The sequence below is a fragment of the Octopus sinensis genome, linkage group LG2, assembly GCF_006345805.1.
Source record: "Octopus sinensis linkage group LG2, ASM634580v1, whole genome shotgun sequence".
NCBI classification, from domain to species: Eukaryota; Metazoa; Mollusca; class Cephalopoda; order Octopoda; family Octopodidae; genus Octopus; species Octopus sinensis.
In genome coordinates this window covers 42,779,115-42,805,351 of record NC_042998.1, presented here as the reverse complement: position 1 = coordinate 42,805,351, position 26,237 = coordinate 42,779,115, and the positions used below count along the sequence as shown (strand labels likewise).

The 26,237-nt window shown below is 33.6% G+C and overlaps 1 protein-coding gene across 1 annotated transcript in view; it reads left to right on the top strand.

The window, feature by feature from the left end:
* Positions 1-19,304, top strand: part of LOC115230399 — a 64,830-nt gene extending 45,526 nt beyond the window's left edge. The window contains exon 2 of the mRNA XM_029800601.2: positions 16,924-19,304. Within this exon, the coding sequence (XP_029656461.1) occupies positions 17,041-18,420 (1,380 nt within the window). The 5' untranslated portion in view covers positions 16,924-17,040 and the 3' untranslated portion in view covers positions 18,421-19,304. The remainder of the gene's footprint in view (positions 1-16,923) is intronic.
* The last annotated feature ends 6,933 nt before the right edge of the window (positions 19,305-26,237 follow it).

The following is a 26,237-nucleotide window of genomic DNA, read 5'->3' as shown; positions in this document are numbered from 1 at the left end:
GGTCTTTGCAGTCACAGCATGTCTTCAGAGGTCTCGGTCTTTTGTCATTGCCTCTGGTATATGCATATTTATATGCATATATATATATGTGTGTATATATATATATATACATATACATACATATGCATATATATATTTATATATGCATATACATATATATGCATATGTATATATATATGAATATGTATATATGCATATATATGTTTATATATGAATATATATATATATATGCATATATATATGTATATATGCATATATATATATATATGCATATATACGTATATATGCATTTATATATATATACACATATATATGCATATATATACACATATATATATGCATATATATATATACACATATATATATGCATATATATATACACATATATATATGCATATATATATATGCATATATATGCATATATATATATATATATGCATATATATATATATATACACACATATATATATGCATATATATATATGCATATGTATAAACATATACATATTTGTTAATGAATATATAAATATGCATATATATATATATATATTGGCGTTAGGAAGGGCATCCAGCCGTAGAAACACTGCCAGATCTGACTAGGCCTGATGAAGCCTTCCGGCTTCACAGACCCCAGTTGAACCGTCCAACCCATGCTAGCATGGAAAACGGATGCTAAACGATGATGATGATGATGATGATATACAAATGCATATATATATATATATATGCATATATATATAAATCATATATATATTAGGTTGGCAACTAAGTTCCCACCGTTTTTTTAGATTTTTAGAAATCACCCGATTTCAACTCAAAAAATTGATCCAACCAAGCTCTCAATTCTGCATCAGTATAGAGCAAAACTCCATGTATTGCATTTGAAATATATCAAAAGACGTGTAAATCCGTTGGTGCCAAATCAGGAGACTACAGCAGGTGTGGCAAGCAATTCGTAATGGATAATCCCTTCCCAGTCCCACCATACGCACAACACCGTTTTACGCAGATGAAGATCTTGTTTCACGCACAGTGTCACTTGTTTACCATGGCTAAACCATTCCTTACGCTGCTTAATGTTGATGTACAGACACCATTTTTTGTCGCCAGTAATGATTCAGTAAAGAAATTGTTGCTTGTGTCCATGAGTTGAGTGGTGAGGAGCAAGCAAACCAGTGGAGATTGTGGCTTGTTGATTTTTTTTGTTGTCACTTAAAGCATGTGGAACCCATGCTCCATACTTCTGAACCTTTCACATCGAATGAAGATGCTTCTCTATAGCAGTGTGGGAGCATTCCATTTTCTCTGCCAGTTCCCTTGTCATTTGACAAGAATTTTCATGCAAAAGTTGGTTTAATCGTTCTTCATTGAACTCAAGTGGACGGCCAGAATGAAGTGTATCTTTGAGATCAAAATTTCCATTTTTGAACTTGGCATACCAGTCACGAGCAGTTCTTTCAGCTATGGCACCCTTTCCGTACACAGCACAAATGTCGTAAGCAGCTTTTGCAGCCTTGGAACCTTGATTAAAAGGAAAAACAAGGAGGTGTTGAAAATGCTCGTTTTTCTTAACTTGACATTCCATTTTAATAATCTGAAAATAAATGAAAATTAACTAGAAAAAAAATCAGAATAGATTCCAAAATTATTCAAAAATGGAATTCTCAAAAAAATAGATTCCGAAATTTAAAAATGCAATAAATTCCAAAATTAAAAAAACAACGGCGGGAACTTAGCTTAATTTAAGTATATGATTTATTTTAAGTATTTTTATTTTAATTAATTAAAGTCTTATATCTTTCCAATAAAGATATTCTATAGTTTGTTAATATTATTCTCAAAGCTAAAATATATCTTCACAGATAAAATACATTTTTCTATTTACTCTATTTTTTTACCTTAGGTTTTTAACATGATAAATGTATTATAGACACCTGGTCCTACTTTTTAAATTTCAAATTTAGTTAACGGAGTTTCTTCTATAAGAAGAATCATGTTATTATTTCTTTAATATTGTTTAATTCTATTTGACTATTAAAAATATGTATTTATTTAACTATTATTCTTATCATTGTTGACCTGAGGAGTGACTATACTTTTAAATTGAATTGTTTTTGGATTAAATTAAAATTTAATGGTAATTTGAATTGAAGTTATAGCCACAAAACATACGTAGTCTTTTTACTTATTATATAATGTTTATTCATCTTTTTGTACTTTTTGTGATCTAGTTATATGTTTTATAATATATTTTATTTTTTCTATATGATATGGTTTATGTCTATCATTGTTTGAATTACATAATAGTGTTTTTTTCTCTAATTTATATATATTATATATGCATATATATATATATATATATACATGGTCCATAAGATATTTGAGGACAGGTTTATGACTCTAAAGTATCAGATATATAATTTAATCACTTTATTTATCAAAAAATGGTATGAGGATAAAAATAAACTTTGTTTTCTATAATGTTATTCAATAAAGCCACATTCAGCTTCAAGAACTGCTTCTATATGAGATCTAAACCATCTCTATGTGTGAATCAAATGGTTCTGGTTTATTTTGGACATTACTCTGACTATGGCAGCTTTCAAATACTCTTTGTTGTTGTGGGCTTGTTCATTGACCTCTCTCTTAACAACACTCCACATGTAATAGTTGAATGGATTGAGATTTGGGTAATTAGGAGGGCAAATGTGATCATGAAAAGTTTCAGCCATTCGATGGTGTGTTACTAGAACCATATGTGATAGTGCAGAATCTTACTGAAACACATATGGCCTTCCATTGCATGCACTGTCTATCCAGGGCTTACCAAATATTTCCAGGACTTCAATGTGGGTGGCAAAGTTAACTCTAAGTCCTTGTGGAAAAAAGTAAGGTGGCATCACATGTCCTTCATTGCTGACAAGCCCTAAAACCATGACAGTTGCATGAGCCTTTAAGCTCTGATGTAGTGATCTTTTGCTTTTTCTAACAAATTGACCTTTCTTCATCATATAAGACTTATATCTGGTGTCTTCATGGACAACATTTCTGCCTGTTCCTTCTGACACATGGAAATCTTTTGCAATTGACCTCAAGGCCTTTCTAGGATTGTAATCAATGGTCTGTTGAACCTGTTGGATAAATTCATGTGTTCTGATAATTTCAGAGTGTTTAGAATGCTTTTTATGCTTTGATACTAGTGATTCATTTCCATCTTCAGTCTCTACCTTCTTCCAAATTTTGTAGACAATAGATCTGGTAACTTTTATAAATCAAGATATTTCTAAATTGTGATGGTCAACCTTTATAGCTACAATAACAGCATGCCTGTTCATTTCTTCAGTAAGCTGAGAGTCAGCTATTATTATTTTCTGAAACAAAGATTATACAGAGTTAGCATATAGTGCAGCAGTGACTCAAAATGGTATTTCTTCAAATACCTTGTGCACCCTGTACATATATATACATATACATATATATATATATATATATATATATATATATATATATATATTGGGTTGCCTGGAAAGTTTGTGTCACATGTTAGTCCAGGGCTAAAGCAGAAGACATTTGCCCAAAGTATTATACAGTACGACTGAACTAAGTTTCTCAACCGCACACCTATGCCTCATGATCAACATCATCATTTTAACGTCCAATTTTCTGTGCCTGCAATTGGAGAGAATTCATTAAAGCAGAATTTTTATAACTGGATGCTTTTCCTGTCACCGACACATACCTGTTTCCAGGCAAGTTGATATTTCTTCATGACTGGACATGTTTCATGAAAGATTAGAAATGAATGACACCACTTGTATGATGGTGACATTCATTCACAAGTATCATGTGATGTCAAGTCAAGAAGGCACAAGCACCCACACATATGCACACATATTCATCCATACATACAAACAAACATACATACGTGCATCATCATCATCATTTAACATCTGCTTTCCATGCTGGCATGAATGAGACAATTTGACTGGAGCTGGTAAGCCTACAAGCTACATCAGACACCAGTCTGTTTTGGTTTACTCACACACACACATTACCCTCTCCATCTATGCACTCATGCAAACACATGTACACACACACAGCCACACCCACCCATTCACACCTTTCACAACTGCTACTGACCTGTTCTCAGAACAACTCTAACACACACACAGACCCTACCAAACATACACACACAACTCACACAAATACAAACACAGTTACCACCACACCTACACACACTCACATGCACACACACACACACACACACACATACACACACACATTCACCTGTCCCAAAAAACCATTTTCTCTATCTCTTTCTACTTTTCGTTACTTCAGCAATGCAACTACACATGGGCTGTTGGCAATTTCCTCTTCTCCTTTCTCTTTTCCGATGAAGAGCTATGCTCAAAACATTAAATTTGCTCTTTTTAGCAAACGTCAAGCTAATACACTTCTTGTGCATCTCCTCACATTTGTTGTTTTTCTGTTTTTTTCATTTTTTATTAGTTTATTTGAATTGTTTGTGTATTTGTATTGACTGCATATATATATATATACCGGAGTAAACACATAAATGTGAAACAAGGTGGAAAAAAGAGTACTCAAATACCAGTGGTAGAGTAATATGCTTTATTTTAAGCAGCAGAAAATTCAACAAAATCTGTTACTCTGAGTTTCTCGTTGCCGTTCATCAGACAGTTTTTGCAAAAACTGTCTGATGAACGGCAACGAGAAACTCAGAGTAACAGATTTTGTTGAATTTTCTGCTGCTTAAAATAAAGTATATATATATAAAGCGGGCTTCTTTCAATTTCTGTCTGCTAAATTGACTCACAAGGCTTTGCTTAGCCCTGGGCTATAGTATGATTATGAAGCAGTCATCCTGCATCTGTATCAGTGTTAAGAAATCAGTTGTGTTTTGAGATTTTTTTTCTTCTCCTCAGTATTTAAAGAATTACAGTTCAATTAGAAAATTATTAATTATTAATTTACACCTTTCATGTTTTTAGAAAATGTATTGATGTCAAAAATATTGGTTTCAAATTTTGGCACAAAGCCAGCAGGTTTGGGGTGGGTAGAGCCAAGTCAGTTAAATCAATCCCAGTGTTTAACTGGTACTTACTTTATTGACTCTGAAAAGATGAAAGATAAAGTCAACCCCAGCAGATTTTGAACTCAGAACATAAAGATAGACAAAATGCTGCTAAGCATTTCACCCAGAATGTTAACGATTCTGCCAGCTCGCCATCTTATTGACATCTAAAAAACTATCAATAAATATTTAAAATTCACCTTACAATAGAATATAAAAAATAGTATTCCTTCAAATTTTCATAAATATATTGTAAAGTATGTCTCTGTCATATGTATGAATAAAGGCAATCACCAAATACTTAATTGCCAGTAAAATTAAATTATTATCAAAAGTTCTTTTAAATTCTCAAACGCAGTATAATGCTAATAATATAGCCTGAACAGGATAAGCTACCACTATTTTGCAGAAAAAAGTGTTGAATTTAAACTATTATAGTTTTGAATGTAACAGATCAGTACATCATGCTCAAATTTTGGCATCTATATTGTGGGTTATTTTTCTATTAAACCTTTCACTGTGAAATTAAATTTCATGGGTATTCCAATAACGATGTTAAATATCTACCAAAAAATAGAATTGGTTTTTTTCTGCAAGTCATGTTTCTTCAATAAACTTGACATATCTCAACAAGAAAGTTCAATGATTTTCTTCAACAAAAGATAGATTGATATATAAAACTGCTTTCCACCATTAAGAGTAGTGAAATTTTGAGTAGATATATCTGACTTCTGCCATAAAATCTCTATATATATAAACGGCAAAATGTCTGTCTGTCTGTGTGTCCTTTATACAAATCCACAATTTTTCAGTTAGAGGGCTCGCACTTTCTATGATCATTCAAAACCGTCCAAGGGTGGTCGTGCACATCTTTACATTTCCCCAGTCACCACGCAAAGCCATTAAAAAATCAATAGAAGTGACTTTTTTGTGAATTTTCTATCCAAAACCCAATCAAAATGCCCAAAACTTGTTACGTCAATTGAATGCCAGCTAGCTGTATGTGATTGGTGGGAGATTTGGACAGTACTCATGTGTATGTGTGCACACACACAGCTGTATATGCATGCACTAGCATTATGACCCGGCGTTGCCGGGTCATAGTGCTAGTGGTTAATAATTTGTTATGAAAAGTGTTAGGGATTGCTTATGACAGTTGTAATATAGATAACACTTTATAACAGCTGTAGGTTTTATGAATAATGTTTAGGATCAAATTTTATATATTATCATATACATTTCCTTACTCCTTTCTTGTCTTTTGTTCTTTTTCTGTCTAATAAACAGACAATTTTGACAACAATTCAATAGAATCAAAAATTCATCATCTACTGTAGTCATAGGCCAGCCAATTCCTTGTGGGTGAATTTGATACACAGAAACAGTGTGGGAGAATATCATATATATATGTGTGTGTGCATGCACGCACACACACAAACACACATACATGTATAAATATATATGTACGTGTGTGTATATTTGTCATCTCCACCCACCAATGCTTGACAACCAATGCAAGGTTGTTTCCATTCCCATAAATTAACAGTTTGACATAGGAGACCAACTGAATAAGTTGCATACTTAAAGCAACTAAATACTGGTGTTGATTTGTTTGATTAAATCCTTCCTGTTCAATGACTGAAACGAGTCAGAGAAAAATTTTAAGTTAAAGTGACTTATAAGTACTTTTGTTCATTATTGGAAACTCCAGCTTCTTTTGATCGCTATTTAATTTTTACTCTTTTACTAGTTTCAGTCATTTGACTGTGGCCATGCTGGAGCACTGCCTTTAGTCGAGCAAATTGACCCCTGGACTTATTCTTTGTAAGCCTAGTACTTATTCTATTGGTCTCTTTTGTCGAACCACTAAGTTACAGGGACGTAAACACACCACCATCAGTTGTCAAGCAATGTTGGGGGAACAAACATAGACACAGAAACATATACACACGCACACATACATATATATATATATATATATATACACATATATACAACAGGCTTCTTTCAGTTTCCATCTACCAAATCCACTCACAAGGCTTTGGTCAGCCTGAGGCTATAATAGAAAACACTTGCCCAAGGTGCCATGCATTGGGACTGAATCCGGAACCATGTGGTTGATAAATAAGCTACTTACCACACAGCCACTCCTATGCCTGGTAACAAACTCAAGGAAGCTAATAATATGGGTACAAATACAAACCTATAATTACAGCTTAGAAATTATAGATTCTAAGGCAACTATCCCCAAATATTTTCTTTGCATTGCTTTATCCTATTGCATTGAATTTTACTGAAGAAGACCACTGTTAACATTTTATCTATTTTTCTCAGAAGACTGTATTTGGATTTATCACACACACAGTACATACTGTAATGCGGTTGGTATTAAGGAAGGGCATCCAGCAGTAGAAACCATGCCAAAGCAGACTAAAACTGGAGTATGATGTTGTCCTAGGACCCATCGGATCCTGTCAATCTTCCCAGTCCATGTCAGCATGGAAAAAAGGATATTAGATGAGGATGATGGGAAAAAAGCATTAGAAGGAGATGATGACAATAATGGTGATGAAGCAACAGCAGCAGCAGCAGCATTTGATGGAAATTTAATTAGTTGGCTCTATTAAAATTGCTTAGTTTGATAATGAGTATAATTTTGATTGAGGATGCATTCTCTAATATTTGTAATTCTCTCACTAGAAGAGTTCTTCAAACAGACAGTTTTATGTATGCTATCATGATATCATTGTAACTCAAAAGAAGATAATATTTTGATGACATTTTAGAGCACAGATTCTAATCTGTCTTATACAAGTCAACATTTTGTTTCATAGTCAAGTCTTATATCTTCTATATCTCGTTTGTTTCAAAAGTATTTTATAGTTATCTCTAGTTCATAGATAACCTTTAAAGTGTGACGTGTTGCAGTGAAAGCTTAGTCTCCTTGTTAATGTTTGTTTCATTTTTCAAGCTTACATACGTGTATGTGTATGTGAATGTTTATATGTGCATGTGTGTGTGTGTGTGTGTGTGTGTGTGTAGGTGCAGGTGTGACTGTGTGCTTAAGAAACTTGTTTCTTAACCCTTTGATCTCAGATTCAATCTCATTGTATAGCATCTTAGACATGTGTCATCTACTGTAGCCGTGGGCTGACCAATGGCTTCTAAGTGGATTTGGTAGGCAGAAACTGAAAGAAACAAGAAGGCAGGAAAGAAAAAAATCAACCAAATAGATAACAACACACTTACATTACTATTACTACTATTCACCAATGTTTATCATTCATTCATTCACTTCTCCTCATGAGTCCTCATGTAAGTCCTCGGGCTACCAAAAGCAATATAGATGAGAGCACGAGCATGACTTATTAAACTAGCATGTGATCTAGCTGATAAATCACAATGTGGACAATATATTATATATATATATATATGCATGTGTGTGTTTGTTTGTACCCTTGCCTTGAGATCATGTGATGGATGTGAAGAAGCATTACCATCATACCAGTGATGATCACTTCAAGTCTTCTGTGAAAAACATAAGTGGCTATAATATTGTGCTTGGAAACCGATGAGGATTGTTGAGAGGAAAGGCACCCTGCTATAGAAAGGCTGCCTTAATAAATTTTTTCTGACCTATGCGAGCACTGATGGGCTTTAGAACCAACCTTATTCATTTTGGGACGAGGCCTGCACATTTTTAGGGGAGGGATAAGTTGATTATATTGACCTCAGTATTTTACTGGTATTTCATTTTATCATCCTCAGAAGGGCGAAAGGTGAAGCTGAGCTCAGAATATAAAGACCTGAAAGAAATACTGTTAAGCATTTTCTCCAATGTGCTAATAATTCTGCCAGTTTACAACTTTAATAACAATAATAACAATCCTTTCTACTATAGGTACAAGGAATTTTTTTTTTTTTGAAGGTGGGGGCTAGTTGATTACATCAACCGCAGTATTTGACTGGTATTTATTTTATCAACCCCAAAAGGATGAAAGGTAAAGTCGACCTCAGCAGAATTTGAACTCAGAACTTAAAGCCCAAAAAATAGCTGCTAAGCATTTTGTCCAATGCAGTAGCAATTCTACCAGCTTACTGCCTCAATAATAATAAAAATGATGATAATAATAATAATAATAATAATAATAATAATAAATGCCCTGATGCAGTACCAGGCAGCAGCTCTCATGGCTTCTGATCTTAACTGATTGGAAGTGTTATCATGTACATTGTTTTGTCTTGGTATAAAAGATGGGCTACAGCAAATATTCTGCTCAATACCACAGATTTGCTTGTCAGTTGTTTGACCTTAACCAGTTGAGCATGTCCCTTGGTGGCTGACGATATGTGCATCTCTGATCACAAGCAGAAGTAGTGGGGGAGCATCATAGTCACATGTTGAGAGGAATTCTTTGGGGTTTGGATAATTCACCTCTGGAAACATGGGTGGTTCTTTCAACATCCTTAAACAACCCTTATTCAGGGACCTTTTGAGTGGAATGGGCTACTCAACCTGAAGAATATTCTAACTGGGCCCCACCTGCAAGGTCATGCGCTGTTTATCTTGATATGAGATCACCATGTTGCGCACATATGGTTGTGATGCATGTGCCTAGTGTACCCTTATCAGACGGGTAGTCATGATGGGTATGCTGGGCTTCGTATATTTGTACCCTAGTGTCACTTTGATGGCATGCACTGCTCTCTCACTCAATAATAATAATAATAAAACTGAGTTCCTTTCGAGTGTTGGGCCTGGGCTTCGTGGAGACAAAGTGGCTTGAGTTCCTTTCAAGCCTTGGGCCTCATGGAGGCAAGTGCTGAATTGCTTTTGAGCATTGGGCCTCACATAGGTAAGTGGCTTAGTTCCTTTCGAGTGTTGGACTCCATGGAGGCAAGTGACTGAGTTCCTTTCAAGTGTTGGGTCTCATGGAAGCAAGGTCGCTGAGTTCCTTTGAGCATTGGACCTCAGGAAGGCAAGTGGCTGAGTTCCTTTCAAGTGTTGGGCCTTACAGAGGCAATGACCAAGACTTTCAATATTATGTCGTGCTTGAGAAGAAGACCCATGAAGCTGAGCAAGATCTGTCATGGCAGATACCAACGTCATGCAAATGGCACCCTTGCTGGTGGCACATAAAAACAGCCATTACACTCTCAGAATGGTTGGCATTAGGAAGGACATCTAGCCATAGAAAACTATGCCAAATCAGACTGGAGCCTGGTGCTGCTTTCCAGTATGGCAGCTTGGTCAAACCGTCCAACCCATGCCAGCATGGACAATGGATGTTAAATGGTGATGATGATGATGATGATGAAACTATGCAATATTCTGTTATCCATCCACAGAAATATTGAGTTAGTGGTTTATTTAGCTTGGTTGCAAATAATGCTTGTTAAAGCTGTTTAGTAGTCTAAGTAGCATAGAGTATGATACTTTTGAAGCCAAGACTCCTACACACTGTTCTAACTTGACATGGTAACTGAAATCTTGATAAAAGCATGGGTACATGTGTTTTAAATCAGAATGGATTTTCACAGTTGTAGTATATAGATGCAGTTTATTTGTTTAACATTTCTTTTAGATAAAACTAAATTCACTACATGTTGACATGGTTCAATTTTTGGGCTTACCTGTTTACATTTGGAGTTAATGTAAACTCTACTCTTGTTATTTAATGGTGAAAAAGTTCCAGAATTCCTACTTCAGCATTTTATGTCTAACCTGTATCATCATCTTCATCATTGACACTGTCATCATTGCCATCATCACTGCTGCTGCTGTCATTTTAGCATCCACCTTTCCATATTTGCATTGATCAGACAGAGTTTATTGATGCTGATTTTTATACTTTTCTTGTTGTCAACCTTCACCTGTTCCCTGACAAGGTATCATTTCCTCATAGCCCGACCCATTTCCACCAAAGATTGAAAACAAATTACTGTTTACAACTATTGTGCAATGTCAAGGACAAGAGGACTCAAGCACACACACACTCATATGTATTATTGATTGCACATACTGAATGTGTGTGTGTGTGCTTTATTAACCAGTTCACTGTAATATAGCACTTATGGGATGACTTCCTCATAATGCTGTGTGTGTGTGTGTGTGTGTATATGTATATATATATATATATATATATATATATATATATATTAGAAGGTTTGGAGATGATGTACAGGTATTATATATTAGAGGAAATAAGGTACTCAGAAATCTGGATGGTTTTATATTTACAGATATTTATTAATATGTTACATGTTTTTATAAATCATATATTAGCGCTTGCATCCACTCTAGTGGAGTCGTCAGATTCAACATAAAACCATCCAGATTTCTGAGTACCTTATTTCTTTTAACATATATATATATATATATATATATATATATATGTTAGTGCAAACAGGAAAAATAGATCTCAGAATATGAGTAAATGTATATTTTTATTAATATTTAGCAGAAGCAACAGAGTGGCTGCCAACGCACGAAATTCTTGAACCTTGAGTCACTTTGTTACTTCTGCTAAATATTAATGTGTGTGTGTGTGAGAGATGGGCTTCTTTCAGGTATTGTCACCCAAATCCTCCCACAATGTTTTGGTTGGCCTGGAGCTATAGTGAAAGACACTTGCCCAAGGTGCCACACATTCAAAATGACACTGAATCCACTAGGCTCTTAACCATATTTCTTCAGCATACAAAATTACAGTATACCTTAAATATTCTCTTTACATGTTTTGATATTGAATGATGAATCAATTAATTTTCAGTGTGCATGGCCTTGCAAAACAATGTTCTTGCACTGCAGCAAAAGAGACACTTCAGACTGAGAGCTTGTGAATTTAGTATTCAGGGTATAAATAGTTGACAAAAAGGGACCGTATAAGTATGTGATTGATTTGTTGAGATAGAAAATAAGAGAGCAAAACAAATGGTAAATATATTGTTGGGGCTGTTATTGTTTAAATCTAGGTCCACACTGATCAAGCAGGCCTATGATCAAAGATATTCTTGTAATAAATAATTTTATCTTTTTTACAAGTAAAATGGAGTACATTATTCACTGCAATGTTTTCATTTTAAAGAAGTTCAAATGATTTAAGGAAAATTTGGTAGTTATTTCTAACAGGTCAAGTGACCATACAGAGTAACCATTTCTTTGTTTGTGCTAAATTTCTGAACCCATTGTTGATAGAGGTCTTAGAAATCAGGCACATAAACTGTCCTCATCAAGATGTGTAAAAAGAAAAGATTCCAGCTTACATATGTAACTATTATTCATACAGTTTCATGAATACTCATTAAAATGCAGACCCATACAATTTTGTTTTTGCTATTATGTGAAAAGTAAACACAAGTTTGCAGAAGTTAATTGAACTGAAAAAATTTATTTATTAACCGCTAACAAATATTTCCTTAAACCTCTCGTTAGCATAATCCTGTTGAAATAAACTACTTTTGGTTCCACTGGTTTTGACATGAAGAATGTAGTAAAATAATTTAATGACTTGTAGAGACACCATATTCCGTTATGCAATAATGATATATTACGAACTATATTAAATGCATTATAAGTCAATACTGTGTTCTACTGTGTTAGCAGTGCTATTGAATCACTTTTGAATCACTACAGGTTTTCTTCATGCTATCAGCATTTCCAAAAAGTATGCATGGTTATACACAAGCCATCACCATTGAAAACAAATCATCAGTATGGGTAGACCAACACTTATGATCTATATATATATATATATATATATACACACACATATACATATAAAAATAGATAAGTAGTACATCAAAGCACCAATATTTACTGAAAAATAGCAATCAATACAAATATGACGCTATTGTATAGCTTCACTGCATATTTACTAGCAAAGATGTGTGTGTGCAACAAAAATGAAAAATTTGTCTTACCTCTAGGAAGAACATTCAATAGATGGACAACCTAGAATCAGATAATGCAGGACTGGTTTCTAACTCTTCAAATACGTTTGACACCGAAAAATTGATTAGTCTTCATCAGCTGCATTTACCTAGACAATATTTCAAATGTTACCACATCAATGCCAGTATACTCACCTGAACGCCTAGCCGTTAACAGAACGAGAACAGTGAAAGAATTTTCAAAGAAAATAATAATGCAATACAAATGTATTACTTTCCAGTAAAATAAAGCCTCATAAGGGTATATATATATATATATGTACACACACGCATACATATCTACACACACACACATATATATATGCACACACATATATATACACACACACATATATATATACATACATACACACACACACACATATATATACACACACACATACACACACACACACACACACACACACACACATATATATATATATATTACTTGCCTCAACAGGTCTTCGCAAGCAGAGTTTAGTGACCAATGTAGGAAAGGTATGCACCAGATAAGGGATCGGGGGACCATCTCAAAGGCTTTCTCCATATCAGCGAAAGCCAGGTACAGAGGTTTATCTTTGGCTAGATATTTCTCCTGCAGCTGTCTTACCAGAAATATAGCATCAGTGGTGCTTTTCCCTGGCACGAACCCAAACTGCATCTCATCTAAACTCAAAAATCGACACACATTAAGAAGTATTCTCAAAGATTCCACTTCACATGAGGATTCTAAGATACCTAATGGGGGCCTTAACTCCCAAATTTTAGTCATTTCTTTTATGATCCAAAACTAGGTCAAAAGTATTGAATGGACTTTTACAAAATTTGGAAATTATAGTCTATGCATAAGGGCCATAACCCCCGTGACAATTCATATATTTTTGCTGTTGATGAAATTTTAACCATAGATATTAGACACAAATGAAGTAATATTTATAAAATTTCATCTTGTTAGAAGTTAGAAAGACCCCTTCATGGGGACTTAACACCCACAATTCCATTCCATATCAGCTACCTCTGATAAGTGCAGAGTTACATAATTGGATTGTTACCTAACACTCCATTGAATCCCTATCATGAAACTGATTGGTAAAATCAGCTGTAATGTATATATAATACTGTACACTTCAGATAAAATACCCTCTTCATTCATGGGAGTTATTCATTTTTGTAACAAGGAAAAATAGCAACATCGTATTGCCAGGAAATTCATTGTATGCATGAGTATTTGAAAAAGAAGCAACCCAGACTAGTGAATAGAGATGGCCCAATCTTGCCCCACAACAATGTACATATTCACACTTCTCAAGCTACAGCCCAAAAGTTGCAAAGCCTGAATTATGAGATTTTGCATCATCCTCCCTATTCCCCTGATATCTCTCCTACTGATCACCCTTTATTAAAGCATTTTGAGCTTTTCATAAGCAATAAAACCTTCTTAAATAGAGAAGAGGTAATTGAAGCATTCGGACAGTTTATCACAGCTAAAGGTGAATTTATTTTTAAAGATGAAATATACGACATAGAGAAATGTTGGGTAAACATAAATGAACATGGATCAATCAGTTCTCAACACCTCTGGAACATTTTATTGTTACCTTTCAAATATGACATTTCATGTGAAACAACCTAATATATTGGCTCAGTTGACATGACTGTTATGAATATCTACAAGATACACAAGGGGTCACGTATGACAGGCTAGCATCCTGTTCAAGGTGGATAGGGTATCTTACATTCATTTAATTTCATAAAACCAATTCATCGAAAGCTCACATGTTTTATGAGTAACTTGAATTTATATGACATGGTTTATTAGTTATTAGCATTTGTGACTTCATTCAGCTGTATGGATTACAATCCTGTTGGACATCTGTTATCACTGTTTCATCATCCTCAGCTTTCGTAAAAATAGAACTAAAAATTAAATAATATACAGAAGCAAATAATAGACTACCAGTAAATTTTAATGCATTTATTGATACCATTATTTAAATGTCTGTATTTTATCATCCTATAAGTTTCATTGATCGCCATCTATATGATTTAATTTGTGAGATCTAATCTTCTTTGATATGTCCTAATAACTTCGCTGCAGGATTTTCTTTGTTTCTAATTAGGTATCATTCACATTTTATCCGTGATTCATTTTTTAAAACCATAATATATCAGTCATGCTCAAATTAGTGTTGTTGCATTCTGTGTGGGCATTGGACAATGTATCTCCTCCCAGTTGCATTCTCCATTTATTTGTGTTAAATGTTACTCCAAAATAAACCTTGAACACCCATCAGATGGATATATTCATAACTTTTTCCTTATCAATCATTTAAAAATTTTTTGCATTCACCACCTGTATTTCAATACACATCACACTTTTTTACATATACAGTCTAGACTTTTTACTTGTACAATCATAAGGCAGTAAATTGGCCAAATTTATAAAGCTCCAGATAAATTGCCTTGTGGTAGTTGCTCTAGTTCTCTGAACTTTTCATGGAAGTACCATGAAAATGAGCTTTGATTTTCATCTATTTTTTAGGATTGATAAATAAAATACCAGTCTTGTAATAGGGTGATTCTTTTTCTGTTTTTCTTAAACAAATTAGTCATCTCCATAGCACACATGTTACAGCTACCCATAACCCTTTGTATGGAAGTGCAGTACACTACTAACTTACTAATAATCCTCATTTTGAGGTCCTAAAGAAATTTAGCTTGTAATATGGTAAGTGCTTTTGTTTTTGAATGGAATGTACACGATTATGTTATCTGAACTTAAATTTGATTACAATAGCGCTTATATAGCACTGTAATTTATCTGGAGTCATAAATGAACATTTATATACTACATTAGTTCTAAAACACTGGTTATTTAAAAGGCACTTATTTGGATCCCTAAAGTTACACATGCTATTTGGAATATTATTAGAAAAGTCAGTATTTATTGTATCTATATTATTACTACTATTAGAAAGAGACACAATTGTCATAGTATTATCTTAATAGCTTAAGACATAACATTCACAATATAATATTTACGTGTATAAGTAAAGGCATGTTCCTCATTACTATTACTATTCAATTTTTTATTGTTAATTGTTACTACATTGTTGGATGGATTTGGTGTGGTGGAGTACACACATTCTACTGTATGTCTATTAAAGATTTTTTTCTATATCTATGAGGAAAGTGTTTCTCCAGTGCCTTCAATAAGATTCAGGAAATCTGTGGCTACTTGAATTCAGAAAATGGAGTGGATTGAACTGCATAATATTTCTTTTGTGTAACCTGTTTCCACATGTGTTTTTGCTATTTTGTGTGTGCGTGCATGCGTGCGTGCCTGCCTGCATGCTATCAGTAACAAATTACAATCAAAACAGGATGAATTTAAGGGACAGAATGTTGATTGTCTTTAGATGTTTGCTGACTATTGTTTTCATCCAAGAGTTTTGTTCCCTTTTTTTTTTCTTCCTTTTTATTTTTTTACATCTCTGAGATCCATGAACCAGAAATGGTGGTTTCAGACCTGCAGTAATAAAGATTCCATGTTATACTCTTCCATTCAACCATTTCCAATGATTTTTAATTTACCATTTCACACTTGCAAGGTTCTTAAACTTGAAATTGTTTGGCAACATGTATTGGTTGTTATGAGATTGTAGGTGTGTGTGTGTTAGTTTTCACCTTCACTTTGAACAATGTAGTTTGTGCATCCAACAAAATGAATAACTGATCCTAATTTTTGTAAAGTACAAAAGCATCTCTAATTTAAGTGAAATTATGAATTAAAATCAGAAATCAATATGTATTTATACTTTGCACTATCTTGTTTATCTTTGTAGCATTATCATATTTATAATGTTAATTCTATTCCCTTGTATCTTTTTCAGATGCCGTAATCAATTTTTATATGCTACAGTTCTTCAATGGAAGCTCTCCCTTGACTATCCAGTATCTCAGATAGAAAACAAAAACAGCATAGAAAAAACGCTTATCGTTCTTTCCTAATGTTTACAATGACATCTCCTCTTGATAAAAATCTTTCTGCAGTCTCATCACCAGACTCTGCATTCAGTGAAGGTTCTATGAATGATTTTGATTTTGAAGACAATTCCCAATTTGAAACTTTGATAAGTCAAATAATGTACAATTCCGAAGATGTACAGAATGATATGATGAGTTATTTTCAGTCAGAAACACCCTCAAGTGAAGAGATTGCTTCATTTGACGTTGATAACTTCTTCAAATCTGATCTCATCAATGATGACTTCTTTTCAGGTGATCCAAACACATCTATTTGCACCTCTGTATACCATGAAAATCCCAGTGTATTTGAAAACAAATTAAAACCTGTTTTTGATGACATTGCCTTCTCTTCCCGAAACATTTCAGATGCCACTGATAATCAATTATCACTAGGTGAAATAAACAATGCATTTGATCAGGCTTTTGATCATGCATTTGATCAGCCATTATTCGGTAATCAATCTGAACTAATTGAATCAAATTACTTTAATGACAAAGATGATCCAGTTTCTGTATTTTCTGATAATCAGAAGAATCCTGAACCAACTTATTTGTTTCCAAATTCCTCCCTTTCCACTTCTATATCTTCCAGTTTACCGTCATATCACACAAAATGTCAAAAGCTAAATAACTGCTTTCAAGAATGTGAAAATAAATTTTGTAGCGAGCCTAATTTAGGGAAATATGCAGCAAAATGTAATTCAGTTCATGCAAATCTCCATGGATATTTTAGTGAGAAGCAAGGGGATAATTGTTCCTCTGCTCAAATGCATTTGTTGTCTCCATCTGACTCATCTTACGGCATTGATAATTCATTCAACTACAATCAAACCAAAAGTTCAAAAACCTTTAAAAAGAAGGACGTGTTTGCAATACCTAAATCCCCAAATGTTATTTCAAAGACAAGCTGTCTGCAAAAAGTTCTAACAGGTCATTTGTCATGTGCATTGTCACCTTCTTCTTTCAATTTTCCACAGCATCAGCCAAGAAATTTGCAATCAGGTGCATTCCCAAACAAACCTGATAGCCGATATTTCAGCTATATGCAGAGTTTAAAACATAAACAAAGTGATAAACAGCTACACATTTCCAATTCGAAAAAGAATGCTTCCAACAATGGAAATTCTCCTAAAAGAGAGAATGTCTCTGAATTAGAGAAATATTTACGCGGAATTATCCCAATGGGTAAAGACAGTACTGGTTTGTCTTATTTGAGTGATGCCTCATCAAAATTAAACCATATGAAAAAAAGCAAATCTACATTTCTGTATAAACTTTTGACAGGTGAAATATCTCAAGAACTATATAGTGAGATTGATTACAAGCTCCGAGAAACAGAGAGAGCAAATCTAGCCTCCTGATAAAAGCTTTGATATACAAATTTGCATATATGTATGTCTGTATGTGTATGTGTGTGCATATGTATGTGTGTGTGTGTCTATCAATATATCTATCTATATATATATGTGTCTATCTATCCATATATACACACACACACATACATACACACACACTCACAGGTATCTCAAAAGTAAATAGACACCATAATTAAAAAAAATTTTTTTTATTTTATTGAAAGAAATATTTCTAGAAACAAAATGTCATTTGATGCATTTAAATAATTGATCTAGTAATTAGTAGTCATGGCTTGTGCAGTTTTTAACGATTTAACTCATTTGGGCATCATATTAATGAGCAGTGTCCACACAGGTATAACAGTACAATGAGAGGAGTCTATTTACTTTTGAGACACTTATATATATATATACATATATATATATATACATATATATATATATATAAAGTAGAGCTACATTTACTAAAGAAAAGCTGGTGTGATAATTTTCATGATAATATAATGAAAAATAGTAAATTTGGGATTTATATTTTGTTTATATTTGTTGGTAGGTAGATTAAAAATTACTTGAGTGAATAAACGAGAATTATTTATTTGGATTTGAACAAAATTATGCATTTTCAAAGAAAATTATCAAGCTTTCTTCCTTCAGATTAGTAGTTTACTATGTAGTGCTAGTATTTTGGAGTGAAATTTTTGTAGAATGTTAGTGTTTTGGACTTGAAGTTTTAATATTTAGAAACATGCATTTACACAGATAAGTATGTCTGTATTTGTGAATGTCGTGTATGTGTGTACATGTGCATATATGAATGTGTATATACATCTATGTGTGTGTATTTATATGTATGTTTATATATATGTGTGTGTGTATACATACACATATATAGAGACATTCACACACACACATGCAGATAAGTTCATATTATGTTGCATGTGTACATATGTTTATATATATAAATCTGTATGTGCATATTTACATATATATATTTATGTATGTATATATGCACATACAGAAGCACACACACACATATCTATTCAAGGGTTGGACCAAAAGTATAGCAAAATAGAATATTTTTATTAATTGACATAGATCATTCAAATTGCACATGCTGGTAGAATAACGTTTCTACGCAAAAGTACTTCTCAACATAGTCACCACCACAGGAAATACAGTTGTGCATTTCTTGGACCCAACTTTCAAATCCTCTTTGAAAATATTTGTATGTTGTACCCCACTTATGCACCTTGTTAGTATTAGCAAATCACTCTCCTGTTGGCTGGCACTCAGTCTAGGCTGTAAAGTTAATGGGTTACCACTGACCAGTCTAATTTTCTCATTTGCTGCCAAGGATGTATGTGGTGGCTCATTGTCAAGTTGGATATAGATTGTTTATAGATTCTTCCTTGACTTCTTCCTTCTAATAGCTTCTCTAAGCTTTTTAAGTATTTCAATAAACTGCTTTCTGTTCATGCTGCAGCTATATCCTAGAAATTCACAGAATATTATACCTTTGTCATCTCAATTAACAGTTCCCATGACTTTCTCTGACAATCACTGACTTTTGAACTTCATAAGCTTTGGAGAAGAGGTGTAATGCCGTTCCATTGACTGAATCTTTGTTTCTATATCATAAAGATATGGCCATGTTTCATTCCTTGTCATCAGACTTGACAAAAATGTTTTAATTGGCTTCTGATGCTTCTTTTAATCAGAGCAGTCTTCTCTTCCCTCCACTTCTTCAAATTGGGTTGCCAGCTCCCGAGGTATCCATTTTGCGTACACTTTCGAATACCCAAAGTCTTCCACCATCTTCTCTAGTGCTGTGTGACTACAGTCCAATTGTGCAGCAAGATCACAGATTGTGTCTCATCTGCTCACATGAATCAGTTCATCCACCCAGTGGTTTCATATCAGTGGTTACAGATGAAAGTCTTCCACTGCATTGTTTATCTTCTGTGTTAGTTTCCCTGGGCACATTGCTCTTGTCAATGGATTCATCTTTTTAAAAAATTTATAGTGGTCTGTAGGTGTGGAACATCCTGCAACACACCTTTGTCAACAACTCTATGGTGACACATTGTTTCTGATTGGATCCCACAATTTGCTTGTGATGAACAAGAACAGGAACAATATTTATTATGGGAAAAGAGTTACTACCAACAAATGCAATTTCATTGGCTTATGTCTGTTAATAAAAATGTTATGACTACTTTTACACTACTTTTCAGACGACCCTCAGATATATGTATGTATTTATTTACATGTGTGTGTTTGTGTATATGTATGTGTGTGTATATGTATATGTGTGTGCTTATTTATATATATGTGTGTGTGAATGTACATATATATATGTATATAAGTATGCATACAAACTTATGTGCATATATATGTGTATATATGTGTGCGTGTGTGTGTAGCTATATAGGTATATATTTACATAGATACATGTATACCTATATGCATGCATGTATATATGTATGTATGTAAGTATGTATGTATATATATATATATATATATATATATATATATATATATATGCATACACACACATATACATATACATATTTACATTTTTGTCGGTGAAATTTTAGAGAATAAAAGACAGCATTCTGCTGCACTTGATTATATATAGCCTATAGTATAGTAAATGCTCTGCCATAACCTATATTCCACAATCCAGTTGAAAACTACAAACACTGATTATTGGTTCATTGAAACTGATACAAAATTTCCGTTTATTAACTAATTTATTTATTAATGATAGTGGTGCTAGTTATGCTATACCCCTCTGTGGTCTATAGATGCATGCTTAAGTTTCAAGATGAAAATTGTTTCTTATTTACTTAATGTTTTTGTAGAAATAAAATATTATCTAAGAACTGCAGTGAATCGTAGTTTCTAAACATAGATTTGAAAAGATTAGATAAGAATTAGATAATAAACAGGCATTATTGTGAGCTGGATATGTTCACTTTGCAACAAAGAGGTTTCATGTTCAATCCCTCTATGTGACATCTTGGCTGTGTGTGTTTTATCATCATCTTGGGTTTACTATTGGCCTGTGAGTGAAATTTGCTTGAAAGGAATTGTGCAGAAGCCCATTGTGTGCATGTATACATATGTATGTATGTGTGTATATATATGGGTGTATGTATGTAGTATATGTGTGTACATATAAATGTGTGTGTGTGCAGGTGTGTGCATGTTTATGCATTGACAAAACACATATTGGCCAAAAATAAGCTGCTGATAATATGCGCTAAAATTCTGCTCAAGCTGTACAGATACTTCTTTGATGCTCTCACCGTCAGAACAACAGTGATGCAGCAATTGCCCCATTGGAAACCTATAATTTATGTTGCTAATATTCATAAAATGCCTTATATATAATATATAAAAACATAAGTAGGTAAAATCTGTTAGATATGCAATGTCAAACTGAAAACATACGCAAAATCCAGTTTCAAAAGTAACTGGGAAATACTTGTTGATTGTTAAAACAGAAGCTCAGGGCTGTATGTATGTGGTAGTAATTGAGAATGTGGATTAATTGGGTGACAAATAGTTGTTTGGTGATAGTAATTATATAGGTAGACGAACCAAGGAACGTGTGAAACTCAGTAATCCAATCTATGCAAGCATGAGATAAATATTGTGAAAATTTGAATGATAATGATTTTATTTTATTCTCTCAAATATTTTATTTATTTACATTTTTATCTCCTGTGATATCTTTCAAGAAGCACAAACTTAAAAGATTTAAGTTTATGTATCAATGAATGAAAATAATAAAATTGTAACAATTATACATCATGTATGAACAATTCTCCCATTAAAAGTGTATTACATAATACATTCATAAAGTAATTTCATTTTATGGAGAATACGAAAAAAATATAATTTCCTGTGTCAATGTGGAATCAGAGGCAGCAAAGCTAAATTGTAAATTTTGATAGTTTTTATACTTTTTTTATTATTATTATTAATTTGTTTCTTTCTTCATTTTTTTTTATTTTTATTTTTTTTTTACATTTGACAGATAGACATTTATTTTTAATAACTAATAAGGAAACCAATGATTGAAATTGGCAGGGCCTTCAAAGAAACTTGGCAAGGCAGTGCAAGACTGCTTTCAGGCCCTGAGAGGTGGGATCCTCTCAGAATTTAAGGGGATTATGTTTCCTTTTCCTTTTCTTTTTTTCCAGGGCCCAGTAGATTGTCATGGCCTCATTCCTTGGCTCTCTGGGCCCTTGAATCTTCCCTTTTACAAACCCTGAAAACTATATTATGCATTTTGTTGTCAAAAGGCAGAAGATATAAATTTCAGAAATTATTGTAATGGTTTACAATGTGTTTTTCTGTTTATTGTTTATGGATAGAAAGTGGAAGCTAGTTTAGAGATTGTTATTAATTCAACTTAATATTAAAAAAGGAGGGAAATAACCTCAATGATGAATTTGGCTGACTAATTCAGTGGTTTTCAATTCAGATGCTGCACTATTCTGGTATGATATGGCAAGCTGCTACATGTGCTGAAATGCTTTCCAGAAGTATCTCAAATATTTTAATTTTGAAAAGCAATCCTTGCTACTGCATAATATTTCCCTCCAAATTAAACTTGCTAATTAAAAGAGATGGTTGGAAACCACTGAGAGTAGTACAAAAATATCACAATTGAGTAGTACAAGAATATCATATTTCTGAGCACTTTTTACTAGAATCAGCCTGCTCCCAGGGAGCTCAGCCTTCGATATAGTTTTAGTTCCCCAGTTGTAGCTATTTCACTTTACTTGTATGTTACTAATCCTCTAGAGAAAGGCATGAATGTTGCATAATCTAATTATCTCCCAACTGTAAATCTATGAAATTATGGTTATTTCAGAAAGGCATATTTCTGAGTGCCATAGTCCAGTTGTGCACTATAGTCCAACTGTGCACTATATAGTCCAGTTTAGCCCAGTTTGATAGGCCTGAATGCAAAGAAACAAAGCCTCTTCCTAAGACGACATGACTAATTACAATAAAAATATAAACATTATCATAATCTTTCTCATCTGCATATTCATCATCACCATCTCCACAATCATCTTCATCATCATTGTTATCAACTCCCTCACTCCTACCACTACTGCTGTTACCGAATCAGCTTTGGTTGGAGGTAGAGTTCCATGTTATGTTAAGCAGTTGAATCCTTGATCTTCCCCTGACACATGAAGTTTTGGCATCAAGTGATTGAATTTCATAAATGAATAAATCAATGAATTGGCCCCTTTAATAAACAATTACATTTCTCCCTACAGTTTATTTGTAATCTCTACGGAATTCCACTGAGTGCCTTCTTGTAGAAGGTTGGCCTCTGAAAAGTGTGCAGTGATCTAATAGGTCAACTGTTTATAAATAAAGTTTACAATTTAAACATTTTAATGTATTGTCTTGTTTATTTCTATCTGCTTTTCTCTCTTCATATTATTTTTGTTACACTTTTTATTTTGTTTTTTTTTTTCAGTCATTGGACTGTGACCATGCTGGGGCACCACCTTGAAAAGTTTAGTTGAACACACCAACTCCGGTTGTCAAGCACACACACACACACACACAACAGGCTTCCACACAATAGGCTTCCACACAATTTCCATCTACCAAATTCACTCACATAGCTGGGGCTATAGCAGAATATACTTGCCCAAGATGCCATGCAGTGTAACTGAACATGAAACATGGATTTTGTCATGGATGATTGTTTAGTAATAACATGACACAAGTCAAACTATCTACAAGGAATTTATCTAGAATGGATTTATATGAATCCTGTAAACCACAATCATTTTCATACATCTTTATTCCATTAGTTCATAGAAATAGTTGGGAAGCACTTTTTGTTGTATATCACCTGGCCAGTCCTAATGGTATAGACTTGTGGAGGCACATGGACTAGTGGTTAGAGCAGCGGACTCGCGGTCGAGGGCTCACAGGTTTGAATCTCAGACTGGGTGATTTGTGTGTTTATGAGTGAAAAAATCTAAGCTCTACACGGCTCCAGCAGAAGGTAATGGCAAACTTCTGCTAACTCTTTCGCCACAACTTTCTTTCACTCTTTCCTTCTGCATCTAGCAGCTCACTTGCGACGGACTGACGTCCCATCCAGATAGGGAACCTATACGCCAAGGAAACCGGGAAACCAGCCCTTATGAGCCAGGCATGGCTCGAGAAGGAACAATGGTATAGACTTGTAGTCAAATGTATTCCAACTATGACTACCTTATCACATTCTCAGGCATAGTGCACCCAAAGCCACATCATACAGTGTTATTTATTCTAAGGTTTACAAGTTATATGTTTGTAAATAGTTAGAGAAAGTGTCCATGTGCTGATGAAAATTCCAACAAGAATTAACATAGATTTAAATGTTCCCTCTTTTTCTGTTCACAAACATACTGTATTGACATATTGTTTACATTCATCATAATGCACTGTATTGGCTATTAAATCTATTGATATATTCTATAGTACATTATATAGTATTATATCAACGAAATGAAACTGGCTATCAAGAGAAATGTTAAATATCCAAATTGGTCAATTCACTTTGCTTTAACCCCTAATATTAGAGAAGATTTATTAGCAGTATCTTTGTGGATAGCTAGAGAGAATGTGTAGTTACTGAGGAAAACTTCAACAAGAATTGAAACATACAATCATCAGTTCCATCTTTTTCTATCCATAAACATAGTTTATAGATATAGTGCTAACATTTATCATAACACAATATTAGATATTGGCACGTAAAAAGCACCCACAACACTCTCAGAGTGGTTGGAGTTAGGAAGAGTATCCAGCTGTAGAAACTCTGCCAGATCAAGATTGGAGCCTGGTGCAGCCATCTGGTTCACCAGCCCTCAGTCAAAATCGTCCAACCCATGCTAGCATGGAAAGCGGACGTTAAATGATGATGATGATGATGATGATGAAATCTATAGATATGTTGTATAATATATTATAGTAATAAAATGAAAGACTGTTAACACACCAGTAATTTTATATGATATATAGTTTGAAAACATAACCTGATGCTTAAACACTTCTGGTTTTGATAAGTAACTTTGTAGTTAGTTTTAATGTATTACCACTTATACAATTACAGTACAATATTTTATTACAATGTTGCTGATCTCTGTATCAGGTGTTTCAAGTAAGTGAATGTACATATTGCAAATTTATATCCATACTTTCAGGTCATACAGCATGAATAAAAACATTACTATACAGTGAACTTAATATTTTTTAAATATAATTTCACATTGCAGTTGTTTCTAATTCAACAGCAGAGTTTTCCAACCAATTCTTGATTTATTAAAAAAATATCTCCACCTCTCAAGAATGTATCATAATCACAAAATGGCAATTGAGACCGGAACCATATTAGGAGGGGAGATAATCTCAATAAGAATTCTTCAAAGTTAACATGTTATAAAAGGAAAAGGACAGGTTTATTGTCTGGTGATAAGACGACAATCATAAACATGTGTTTCTGTTTCAGCAGGCGTCATCAAAACAAAAATTGTCCTACCCTTCCACCTGTAGCCATGGGATTTAGACTTCCACAAAAGGATTAGAACAAGGTAATTTGCATAAATTAAACAAAAATGACTTAAGAGAAATAATTCAGAAAGGCTAGTGGCATATAAGTACATCATATAGATATGCTTGTATACACGCATACTTACAAGCATACATTTGCACAGATACATATGTAGAAATATACATAAACACATACACTTACATACATAGTTTATGAATCACTGCATTAGGAAGCAGTG